Here is a 12,782-nt window from a genome sequence, read left to right as displayed (position 1 = left end):
AACACGGACAGGCAAGGGGGATTGGCCAGGGCAAGGTCATCTGTAACACTGAAGCAGGATGATGACAGAGTTTCAGGAGACTGGAGAGCTCCCCAGAGCCTTTCCAAAGGGACACCGTCTTTTTGCCATGTTTTGGCCCTTACAGGTCAAGCTGGTTCTTCACACAGAGCACACGAAACCACCAGGCATCGCATGCTCTGTAGGGACAAGGAGGATTATTTTCCCACTGCATTCACACAGGATGCATGACAGTGGGGAGTAGAAATAAAGCTGAAAGAAAACACATTGTTGTGGATCAAGGACCTGGGCCCCGCTCTGTTCTCAGTACACAAACAACAGGACTCACTTCATTTTATTTTCATGGGAGAGAAATACCCCGTGGGAGTACTCAAAAGCCACCTAAAAGGGTGCCCTCAGCATCCAAATTTAGCCTCAGGTACCACCCCCTGGATGGACCCATGGAGTTGCTGTCCTGACACTTTGCCTGGCAGAGCTGGGCTGACAGAGGTGACACAGTCAGTCTGGCCAGCCAGCCAGTTACCACAGGGCCTGTGTCACCTTGCAAATATCCCCTCCACAATGTGAACAGCATCATCAGGAACAAGTGACTTTCTACCACAAATCAGACATATTCATAAACGTCTGCTTTCTAGACATTTGCTCCCCAAAGCCCCCTCCCCTGCTTCTGTCCAATCCCATGAGCAGGCGGTGGCTGGGGAGCATATCCTGGGGGAACCCCAGAGGGGGCTTCATGGCAGACCCCAAGCAGCAGCACAGTGCTCAAGCACAACATGCACAGCTACTACTAGTGAGTGAATGAGAGTTACGTTTGTGCCAGCTCTAATAGGAAGTGCATGAATGAGATTAAATATTTACAATAAAAACCACTTTACACCCTATTATTCTAGCTAGAGTTGATGCCGTAGATTGGGCAGCTCTGGGTTGTATTTTCCTGCAGAGCCCCCCCACCTTCCCTCTTTTTGCATCTAAAAAGCTACAATGTGCAGGAGGCTTGTCCTGCCTCTCCTATAACACACCTACAGGAGATAACCCTGGGAGCCCTAGCTGTGGGTCTGGAAGTTTTGCTCCCCATCCCTGGTAGCTGGGGGCCTGTATGGGGCAGGGCCTGACTGAGCCCCCATGGTATATGCACCCTGCCAGCAGCTTCAGTGGGTTTTGCCCCCAGCCTGGGGCTGAGGTTCACCCCAGTGCTCAGGAGTGGGACTCTGCAGGACACCCTACTCCAGGATGCTGCACACCCTACCAGCCTGTACACCAGGAGGGGAAAAATAGAAAGACCTCTGGGGTTTGTTCTGCAGTGACCCAGTAGCACACTCAGCCTGGGGCAGCAGAGACCTGCTCCCAGCAGCTGTGGAGGGGCATCGGCTCCAGGGCTGAGGGGAGCAGCATACCCCTGGCTCAGGCCTCATGGCCATGGAGGGGCTGCAAGGGGTGGAAGTAGAGCTGCAGCCCATCATCGACAGGGTGCACGATGGGCACGGTCTGCATGGTGGGGTAGCCAGGGGTGGCCAGCTCCCAGCGGGCCGTGCTGACCAGCTCAATGGCCAGCAGCTTGAGGATGGCCTGTGCCAGCTCCTTCCCGATGCAGCTCCGTGCCCCGCCGCCAAAGGGAATGTAGTGGAAGCGGCCTGCAGCCTCTGGCCGGCTGGCACCGAAGCGGTCTGGGTCAAAGCTGCTGGGGGGGTCTGGTAGACAGCAGCTGTCTCATGCGTGTCACGGATGCTGTACATGACGCTCCAGCCTTTGGGGATCTGGTAGCCCTGGGGAGGGGAGAGAAGAGGGAGGAGAGGACTGTTACACACCTGTGCTGCTGGAGGGTGAGCAGAGGGTACCTGGGGACAGCCCCACTGCACTGCCCCACCTGCTCTGCAGTTCCTTTTCTCCCCAGCCCAGCTGGGACCCACAGAGGTTGCTGGGTGACACTTCCCCTTAAGGTACACTGCCAAGTCCCACCACTGTGCTGGACACAGGGTGCTTGCACACAACTGCAGGCAGCAGCTCTCGAGCAGCCTGCCAGAGTGCAAGGCACTTACTTACATCGAGCTCAAAAGTCTGCAGTGCCGTCCTGTAGCCTCCGGAGACTGGGGGCAGCACCCGCAGCACCTCCTTAATCACACAGTCCAGGTAGCGCAGGCGGCTCAGCTTCTCCAGGCTGATGTCTGAGGTGCAGTGACAGCTTTGCCCTTTTGGCACCGGGAGCTGGGGGCCAGTGCAGGGGTTGCTCTGGGGGACAGTGGGCTCCATCAGGGCACTGGGCTGGAGGGAATCTTCCTCCAATGGGGCTGGGGGCTGGCTCTGGTCCTTGTGAACATCTTTGGCCATGGAGTGGAAAAGTGGTTTCTCTCTGTCCCTGCTCTGGACAGTCAGGGTGTCCAGGCAGGATCCTGCAGGGCAGCACTCACATTGATGGTACAACTCATGGGACATCAGCTCCTGCCTTATTTTTTCAATCACTGAGGGGTGCTTCAGTAGCAGGAGGATCAGAGAGGTGCTAGCACTAGCCGTGGTGAAAAAAGCAGCAAATATGAGCTCAATTGCTGATTCCTGGGAGAGGAATGAAAAATGACAAGTTTGAATAACATTTTAAAGTGATTGTGTTTCAGACTGTTCTCACCTTTTGCAGGTTTTGCTACTGTGCAGAGGGCCCCCACTCTGCTCTCCCCAAACCTGCACCCATCCTGGGTTGGCAGGGACTAAAGCATTTCTGTATGAACTGGACAACCACTTGCCAAGTGACTGATGCAGAACCACAGCTGGGATGAGTACACATCACCTCCAATCCCGCTCTTCCGAGCTTTCCTCAAAATATTTACCTGTTTTAGAGCAGCATTTTAACGTGAATTATAGCACGTTGAGTGAAGTCCATTTCAAGCATTATGCTTTTTATCTTCATCTGCCAATTCCCCTTTGCTTCCAGCTTTTACTTTTCTGCCCAGGCAGTGGATATGGCTGTGTTTATGCACAAAAATCTTATGCACAAATTTATGCACAAAAAATGTGCTGGCAGCTAAAATGGGTTGCATTTGATCCATCTCCAGTTATGATTTATCTTATCTGGGAGGGGATTCAAGCATGAAGGCCTCTCTGCTAGAGCAGGTCAGCCTGGGAAGTGCTGTAGCCAGCAGGGAGCACACATCAGGCAAAGGACTTGCTTCGCTTTTCAAGCTGTACGATCTGAAGCACAGCAGTGTTCCCACAAGCAGATGTATCCACAACCAGTCAGGAAGTTAACCAGCCCAGATACATGGACCACAGCACACTCAAATCTGTAGTATGTGCCTTATCCAAATTCAGGGGTCCCTTTGCAGCCTCCCAGCCTCTGTGGAACTGTCTGCAGGGTCTATACGGCACAGCACATGCCAGGTTTCTGTGGGCTGTTTACAGTACCCTCTGATCAACTTTTCCAAATGGTTTTCCAAAAGTTAAGGGTTGCCCAGAGCTGGTTCATGGCCTGTCACATCTCTGACAGCAAATGTAATGCTCAAACCTACAGCACCATCTGAAGGTGCCAGTGGCTCCACAGCACAAGGCTGGGAGTGCTGAGGCCAGAGGCTGAGAGACAAAAGCCAGGGAGAAGTCAAAGGGAGGAGTACCAGGAGCTGCACCCCTGGGAGGGTTGGGACCTGACTGGTACTACAGAGCACTAATTGCCCCAGCCCAGGGGCAAAGAGGACCAAAATCCCCCAGGGACACAGAGTCCTTTCACATGACTGGGTCTGGACTTTAAATTGTTCTGATACAATCGATTCTAGAGAGGTGAAGCCACAAACACCGAGAAAAACACTTGAAGACTGAAGGTCTTGAATAGAAGTCTTGAATTCAAGTCTGATAAATTTAAGGATACTGTAACAAAGATGGCTCTTTGCTACCATCCCTAGTGCCATATATCGACTGGACTAGATGCTTTTGCCAAAGTGCAGCTCTCAAGGGCATCTTTCAGCTGAAATAAGACCCCTGGAACAACAGATTCCTGTCAACCCCTATCACACCTCCTGCAGGCATTAGCAGGAATTTTTACATTCACAAGGTAGCAGATCCAGATGAAAAGAAACCTCTCCATTCCACCACATGCAATTAAACCCCAAGACATTTCAATAGCATGCAAGGAATTTAGGGCAAGCTCTTAGGTTTGAAATAACAGCCCTTATGCTCTTTGCATCAACCTCTGACAGTGCTGCTGCAGAAGTTGTGTCACAGCTGCTGTCACAACTTTCCCTCCCTGTTTCTACAAGGCCAACAGAAACAGTAACTGGAACACAGGATATTCCCAAGCTTCACCAGTACTGTCCCTGTGCTACAGCCCAGCTCCCTGTCCTGGGAGGCAGAACAGGCAGCATTACATCCAGCCAGTGTTATTATATATTATACATATATAATATACATATATATGCATATTTATAATATATGTATATAATATACATATATACACATATATTATACAGCATTATGCAGGATGGGTTTTTTTACTCTTTTCAAGGTTTTAAATATTTTAAAACAGTATTTTTGGCAAAGCAGTATCTTTTTAATGACCTTTACATTTCAAGGGTCCTGGTAAGTTCATGGCAGCAGTACAAATCACAGTGTATTTAGGAAAATTTCTGGGAAAACTGTCTTTCCAGACCATTTGAACAAAAAGCAGATTAGTAACTAGTGTGTGACAGTGTCTGGAAGGTCTCTCAAAGACAGATATATCCAAAATTCTGAGACAGATTTGGACTTTTTATCCAATTACACCATTTCATTAAATGAGAGCTCTGCTATGGTTTTATTAGAGTGGAGAATATTCCCATAATTGCAAGCATAGGCAGTTCAGTTTTCAAGTAATTTTGTTAAATACAGAGATTTTCTAACCATGAAGGTACAGAAAGGTACAGCATATGAGTGTATTATAATTTGAATCAGCTGGCCCAAGGTTGCTGTGATGTCACACAGTCCATGTTACATTTAAAATCCCCTTATTCTATTTGTGGTCAGAGCTAGGGACATGGTGAGAGATGGTGAAATTATTCTTGAGCAATATTCATGTGAATACTAACAGAGATTAATTAATCTTAATCACATTTTGAATCTGTCAATTATTTGTAAAAATTACATTATAGTAACACACTGTTAAAATAAATAATAAATAATTATAATAAAATTTGTTTAGGAATATATACTGACTCTAATTATATCTACTAGTTGCTCAAAGTTTTTCAAATATTTTAGATTTAGAGATTGCATTTTTACAAAATATTTATAAAACATTAGTCTTTGGATAGTTTTCCTGAAATGCTTAAATGAACAGTAAAACTACCTTTAAACTATGTTAAGATACTTTAAAACCATATCCAGCTGCTGTATCCATGCAAAACTGCTTCAAAACTTGTTATATAAATGCAATGTCATCTATCATTCACTGATACCAAGTGAGCTGGAACTATGAATGATGCAGTACTAATGACAATTTTTTCCCAAGATCTTTGGCAAAATACTCTTCACATTCCCTTGGTGGTTTTGGTTCAGTAAGGACTACTGGGTTCATCCCTAAGTCACTGTCATACATCATATTCCACCATGGCAATCCACAAGCTACATGATCTGATTAATGAGGAGGTGATAGGGAATGACCTGGAATCCATCGTTCCATCCCTGGACCCATTCTGATTTATGATCTCAGAGATTTCTGGACTCACAGCCCTGAGCACTCCAGTGACATGATCTACACCCTGCCCTAGGCTGGGTGCTGGGCTGTGTTTGAGGAGCACACAAGTAGCTCTAAGTATTTCCAAGAGAGTGTCCTGGAGGTTACTGACTGCACAGACGTGCAGAGCCTTAATGCAGCCACATAACCCTACCAGTATCCTACATCAGGCTGAAGGTGGTACCCATGAAGAGGAAAGGTAGAAGGGGCATTTATTCCCTTTTAAAGGGGTCCCTTTAAGAGACACATGACCACAAGAGTGTGCCAAGTGCAGGCTCCCTCGCCTGTGCAGGAGCTGGTGTCCTCATGTGAGTAAGAGAAGGGCAGGAGCCAGCAGGTGGTGGTGGGTCCCCATACGAGCCTCCTCCTGGCCCTCAGCCCATGCCTCTCAAACAGCCATCAAGTCAGGAGGGGCACTGCAAGGCAGAGGTTCTCCTTACCTTTAGCTCCTGCATGGTGAGTTCTTTGCCATGCTCCTTGGCACTGTTCATTATGAAATCCAGAGCATCGCTGTGGTCTTCTGGGTTGTTTCTCTGCAGTTTCTCCTGTATAGCTTTCTCCATAAACTTATGTAGTGTGTCCCGTGCTTTGATTCCCTGCGAGAGGCAGACACAGCTGAGGAGAACCTTAGGACCTGCCCCCTCTCTAGAGAGACCAGGGAAACCCAAGTGTAGCAATCCTTAATCCCAGGACCTGTAACAGCAAGAACTGTTTAATCTGTTGCCCAGCCCCAGAGCCTTGTAAGAGGCAGCAGTTTGGGGGGAAATGTTGCACATTCTGTTGCCTTGCTGTTGTGAATCAAATGCAAAGACTCCCAAGAAACTCTCTGGGAGGAAAAGACAGCAGTAAATCCACGCTACCATGTTCAGGTCATCTGCACTGAGCAAACCCACAGTTGTGTCAGGTCCAAAAGAAGCTTATCCCAAGGGACAAGAAAAAGTAACTTAATAAAACTGACTTCAGACAGCAAGGCACAAATGGTTTTACAAGGGTATAGTGGATAAAGACACATTAATCACAGCCAGCTCATCTTCAGGTGTGCTGCACTCCAGTGCAGCAAAACATTCACTTAAGATCTCAGCAAGTCAAGCGATCAGCAATCTCTTTGCAGAGTCACAGAGTGTACGACTCTCTATAAAAATGTCTCTTGCAAAAGTCAGAAAGACCACAAGTTTGAAATTAAAAAATGGCCATGACCAGATGTTGGGAAGAAGATAACAGAGGCTTAGATTTGAGGTGGGAAGGCTTGGACAAAGTTAACACAGCAGGGAGCGAGGAGAAAGACAAGGAGACCTAAAGGCAAGTTGAAGATGTTGGTCTGGGGCCAGACAGGCTTTGTCTGACCTGAGAGAGAGTAGGGAGGGATAGGGAAGGAGGGGTGACAGCTCACACTGGTAACAACCTGCAAAGGGAAACTGGACAGGGGAAACAAGAGCTTTGATGAAGAGTAGCAGGGAGGCTGGGGGAGAGCTGGGACTGGCTGGGTAAGGTGATCCAATGGGGCAGAGCTCACAGTGGAAAAGAGATGAGGGAAGACCTGGCTAAAATGAACAGGAGACTTAAGCTGTGGTAAGGGTGGACAACACAAAGCCAGAGGAGGAAAGAATGTGAGAGGAAGAATGGTACACAGGACCTACAACTGGAGCAGGAGTGTGGAGAGGCAGACAAAGAGGGGCAGAGCAGCAGGGAAGAAACTGCAGGTTGGAAGAGGCAGAGAAGACTGTCCCTCTCCCCGGGTCGTCTCTGTACTGCTGGACTACAAGGGACTGAGAACCTGTAAGAGGGTCTTAAGTCCTCAGCCTGCCTGACTTGCACAGGGATGCTAACCTGAGGTGTTTTGTGCCCATCTGTCTTTGTGCTTATGCCCACAGACCCCTCTGCCATGGGCTGACATGAGTCCAGGTGGGATGAGATGGGACAGGCCCAGACATGATGGACTCACCAGAGGCAACATACGGGATGAGGGAGAAGAGGAGCCCCATGCTGTACAATGAGCTGGAGCCAGCGCCCAGAGGTGCTGAAAGCCAACTGGGAGCAGCTGAGAAGTGCAGAGAGAAGGGGAAACGGCTGGGGTAGGTAAGACACCAAGCTCTGAGACCTAGAATGGGACATTGCAGATGTCCTGGTCCATCAGAAGTGCCCCTTGGTGGGCCTAGGGACAGGGGGGGTCTGTGCTGCCAGGGCCCAGGCCCTGCCCCCGGGCAGAGGGAGCAGTGCAGGTGGCAGTACCTTGCGCAGCCCACTGAAGGGTATGTTGAGGGGCAGGGAGAAGAGGTTCTCCACCAGCTGTTCAAAAGTTTTGGCCAGATCCTTGAACTGCTTTTCCTCCAGGTGGAGCCCCAGCAGAATCCGAGCTGCAATGCGGAAAGTTAAGGTTTTAGTGGAGGAATAAACTGCAATAGAGCCTGGCTCCATGCACCAGCCCCGCAGCTCCCAGCTCACAACCTTCTGGATCCGTGGCAGGTAGCTCTCCAGGGCGGCACGGCTGAAGACTCTGGCCAGGATCTAAGAGGAGAAGGGGGGAAGAGAGGCAGGTAGTTAAAGCAGTGGGAGCACACATGCCACCGAGGCCCAGGCCTGGGCCCGAGGTGCCACCTGGGCTGTGTGCCCTGTTGGGGTGGCCACGAGGCTCACCTTGCGGCGCTGGCGGTGCAGGTCACCAATGGAGCTGAGCAGAGTATGGGAGCCCAGGATGATCTGGGTGCTTTGGGGCCACTGTGTGCTGACCATCGTGTGCTCGCCCAGCAGGATCTTGCGGATGTTCTCAGCGCCTGTCACCCGCACCACCGGCCGGCCCAGGAGGTGGGTCTTGAAAACGTTTCCGTACATCTCCCGCCGGGAGCTGTGGAAGCGGGAGCCCTGGGGACGAGTTGCGGGTCAGCCCGTGGCTTCTGCCAGCCCCTTCCCACCCCGCCCCGTCCCCCGGCGCCTTACCTGGAGCAGCCAGTGCAGAGTCTCCCCGAAGAAGGGCCAGCCCATGGAGCCCTTGGGCAGGGGCAGGGCGCTGGAGCGGTCCCGGCTGAGGCTCCAGCGCAGCGCCCACAGGTGCCGGGACAGGGCGACCAGCAGAGCCGGGGCCAGCAGCGCCAGCGCCGCCGCCTCTGGCCAGGAGAGCCCGGCCGGCATCCTCCTCCGGCGGCGGGGACGGGGCGGGCGGCGGCTGTCAGGCGCGGGGGGCCGGCGCCCCGCGACTCGGCTCCGGGCGCTGCGCGACGGGCCCTGCCGGCTGCTGCCCGCCCAGCCCCGCTCGCCTCCTGCTGCCGGTTCGCCCCTCGGCCACATTTATATAGATATTGGCCACTTACGCCCGATCCACCTTCGGAGATGACGTATCCGCTGCATATTTAAGCAGCGCGGCCAAGTGCGGTAATTGGCGCGGGAGGGCCGGGGCCACCAGCCGAGGGGCTCAGGGCCGCGGTGGGGCAGCCCCCGGGGCTGGGGGCCCGGGCCCCGCTCCCGCCCCCGCCCAGCCCCTCGGGGCGACCAGCCGTAGGCGGGACGGCCGCCTTTGGGAGCGCGGTACCCTCTCCGCCCCGCCGGGAGTTCCCGGCGCACCCTCGGGCCAGCCTGCCCAGGTAGCGAGTTCCGTGCCGGGCTCCCCCGACCAGGGAGCGCCCCAGCCCCGCTCCGCAGGCCCCACCGCCCCCGGCTTTCCGGCCTGCAGCGGCAGGCGAGGCGATCCTGCAGTGCTCCTGGCCCGCACCCCGCCGTCGGGGCCCCGCGGAGCCCCGGCCGCCTTCCCCGGGGGTAAATCACCAATGAGTTGGGACCTGCACAGGTCCCGCGAAACCGGCTCCGAGGTGTGTTTCGGTGTGTGAAATTAAACAGGAGTACGGGTGAGGTTTATATTACTGTATTTAGACCGTCAATAACTTAAAAATACAGCGAAAATGTACATTATTTTCACACGTTCCATTTGGTTTGTATTTGTTAAACATTCTCTTAGTGCCTAAAATAGCCAGGAGGGGACAGTGCAAAGAGACTGGTAGTGGGACAAAATGCTAATCGCTGGGATGGGGCTGGCGCGAGAAAGCGCAAACTAACAAACAGATGCGGCACAAAACCAACAGCGGCAAACCTATTCCTTACTGCAACCTGGGATAAAGAACCCAAGATCTTACAAAAGTACAGTCAGAAATAGTAACCCTGAGGAACAAAACCAAAACGAAACAAAACAAAACGTCACATTATAAAGAACTCAAATGGTTCTTTACATTCACAACCTCAAGATTATACCCTTTTGGAGAACAAAGCCTCTAAGTCCTAATGCTAAATAGGTATCAAGTCTAGTTCTCAGGTAGTTTTCAAACGTACTAAAAATCAGAAGACTTTTTCATACCTCCAGACTACAAAACCTGGAATACAAAATTATGTCCAATCACTTTAAGGCTAATATACATTTAATGCAGGAAAACAAGAGGTGGCATCTGAAACACAAGTATCTCAATGCTTAAAAACATTAAATTAGGATTCAACCAGAAAACAGCAACTAAGGGATCATTTCTCAAATAATTCCTACTCAGAGCAAAATTTTGGACACCATATCTGCAGATATTTAAATAACATATTTACAGTTCAGCTGTTCCATGTACAATATGATTGCGCTGGTTTTTATTGTACAATCTCATTTTTCACCATTTGTTTACAATATACAAAATAGTAGTCGATCCATTAAAAATACGTACAAAGAATTTTTTGTTGAAGTCTCCATGTACAATCCATCTACTGCATTTTTGCTTTTCTCAGTCAAACAAAAGTCATAACTGGTATCACTATTTGCTTACTAGAAATAGTGGCTAAGAAACACCTCTTGGTGTGATGAGATACTGTCAATTTAAGAGGCCTATGTATGCTGGGACATACCATTCACTAAACTCCTAAGTTGCTTTACTACAGTCTCTATTAGCTTCTGCTTGTCACGGTCATTCTTCCTGAACTGAGCAAAAATGTTGTTCTTTTTGCTGGAGTCTTTCATTCTAGAGAAATAAAAAAGCAAATGACAAACATATTAGAAACATAATTTGAAAAGGAAAAATCCGACTATTTAAATCGGTTTACTACTGTTCCTCTTTTGATCTTTCTGCTAATAAGAACCTGTTCACTATGTGTTCTTAAATTAAACTTCTGCAGTGCAGAACTCATTTTAACAAGTATTACTTCACAAATAACCTGTAAGTATTAAGCAAATACCCCTTCAGCAGGACCCCTGATCCTACCAATTGCCTTAGGAGAGAAGCAAGTCAGAAAACCCGTTAGTATCATCTGCTTCCATGGCAAATTCAGACTCGGCAAATGGGTGAGTTTTGTTCACCATCAATAACGGGCATCTATATCTCCGATTTCCCGTACCAAAGGATTTAAAAACGAAATTCGGGAAATTAAGTAAGTTGCAGAAACAATATTTTGTAACAATACAGGCGATACGTACCCTCTGTGAACTCTGCAAAAGACATTTTCATCGCAGGCAGGAGAGGAGAGAAAACACTGTTAGAAAGCGTCTTTAAACGGCAACGTGTTTCGATGCGGCTTTTACAAGCAGGTTGGTACCGGACTGCCGGTAACGCGCCCTGCTCACCCTGCCCTCCCAGCCCGCCCGTCAGGCCGGCCGAAATGCTCGCCCCGGCTTCACCACGGCCAAATCTCAGCGTTCCCTTTCCCCAGAGCGGCGATTCGGGCAGCCGCTGGCTGCTCCCGCGGCCCCGGCCCCGCCGCCATCCCGCGCGGCTCTCGGCCCCGGGACACCGACCCGCTGCGGGCTCCGGCCGCCGCCGCTCCTGGCAGGGCGGCTCCGGCTCCGGCTCCAGCTCCGGCTCCGGCGCTGCTTTGCATCCCCGCGCCTGCAGCTCCGGCCCCGGCACTTACTTCTCCAGGAGCGTGAGGGCCGTGCTGGGGTTGACCCGCAGGTACTTGGAGGTGGCCTGCCCGTAGTCAGCCAGGTAGGTGGACCAGTCCCACACCATGAAGAGGTCCAGGAGCTGCGGAGGAAGAGGCGGGTGAGGGAGCGCGGGGCGGCTCTGCAGAGAGAGGCCGGGCGCAGCCCCTCGCCGAGCCCAGCCAACAGCCCCCATTCACCTGCCCATTTCTTTCTTTAACCACTCTCACTTCCCTCCGTGTGCAGGGAGGTGGCTGTGCAGGTTCAGCCCCAGGAGGGGATGCTAATGGATTCACGCTTTGGTGTTCGGGAACTTGCTTTACCGTGGGGAGCAAGACAGGGATGCTCGAGTCTGCTGCTCCTCACAGTAATTAAAACCAGAGGCTCAGGTAGTCTCAACTAAGTGAATTAAACACCTCCTGCCGCACTCTCCATTGTGACTGATCTCTGAAACTCAGCACCAAGCCCCGGGCACACTTCTGGCCCAAACAAACCCAAACACTTCAATGGAGGAACAGAAAGTCTCCAAGCACAGTCCCATGCCTGGCTGCAGTTTCAAATCAGGCCTTTGACTCATGATCTCAGAGCTGCTGTTCAACAAAAAACCAGCCTGCTTTTACAATCAGACGCAATGCCGAACCTTCAGCAGCCAGCACCCTCACAGCCCTCAAAGCCTAATTCCCCCTCCACCATCACGGGGTGCAGGCCAGCCACCGCTGGGCACCCTGCCCAGGCTGCCAGGGGCCAGGGCACAGGCAGTCCCGCTCGGGGATGCCTTTCCCACGGCTACCTGCAGGCCGGCGGGCCCCAGTGCCATTGACGTCAATGGCGGGGCGCCCCAGCTGCTTCCCCCTGCGTCTGGTGCCTGGCCTTGTCCTGCTGCTGAGGGCTAACAAGGGCTTGTTCTCAGGCTGTCCTGTGTTAGCCAAACCTACTGTTAAAATAAGCATTGGGAACCATTAACAACACTTTGCCCCAGCGCACAGTGCCTGTGGCTGCTCCGCTGAGCTGGGTCCTCAGTGTAACCTAGAGCCCTGCTTGCCTGGAGACCAGCTGAATCAGTAATGCTGGAAAGATGGGCTGGAACAGGATTTTGTGCAACAAAACCACTGAAAAAAATGTAACAGACTACTGCAAGTCGCACCATTTTGCTAATTCAAGGAAGAACCCTGTTCATTTAAAAATTCTGTTCACTTCTGCTAAGCC

The 12,782-nt window shown here is 51.2% G+C and overlaps 2 protein-coding genes across 7 annotated transcripts in view; both read right to left on the bottom strand.

The window, feature by feature from the left end:
* Positions 1 to 1,334: 1,334 nt before the first annotated feature.
* On the bottom strand, positions 1,335 to 8,830 carry LOC104697915 (cytochrome P450 26C1). The gene is given in 7 exon segments (XM_039554483.1): positions 1,335 to 1,697; positions 1,700 to 1,781; positions 2,059 to 2,565; positions 6,145 to 6,300; positions 7,934 to 8,209; positions 8,339 to 8,563; positions 8,639 to 8,830. Coding segments are annotated over 7 exon segments (1,716 nt in total). The 3' UTR covers positions 1,335 to 1,419.
* Positions 8,831 to 9,541: 711 nt separating this feature from the next.
* The window catches only part of EXOC6 (exocyst complex component 6), an 86,423-nt gene continuing 83,182 nt past the window's right edge, over positions 9,542 to 12,782 (bottom strand). For all 6 annotated transcript variants that reach the window (XM_039553662.1, XM_039553661.1, XM_039553663.1 and 3 more), the window contains 3 exons: positions 11,567 to 11,679; positions 11,133 to 11,144; positions 9,542 to 10,680 (listed from right to left, as the gene is read on the bottom strand). In XM_039553662.1, the coding sequence (XP_039409596.1) occupies positions 10,548 to 10,680; positions 11,133 to 11,144; positions 11,567 to 11,679 (258 nt within the window). In that variant the 3' untranslated portion in view covers positions 9,542 to 10,547. The remainder of the gene's footprint in view (positions 10,681 to 11,132; positions 11,145 to 11,566; positions 11,680 to 12,782) is intronic.

The sequence above is a fragment of the Corvus cornix genome, chromosome 6, assembly GCF_000738735.6.
Source record: "Corvus cornix cornix isolate S_Up_H32 chromosome 6, ASM73873v5, whole genome shotgun sequence".
In the NCBI taxonomy this organism is placed as follows: domain Eukaryota; kingdom Metazoa; phylum Chordata; class Aves; order Passeriformes; family Corvidae; genus Corvus; species Corvus cornix.
The sequence above is the reverse complement of the archived record's forward strand: the minus strand, read 5'-3'. Positions and strand labels throughout refer to the sequence as shown.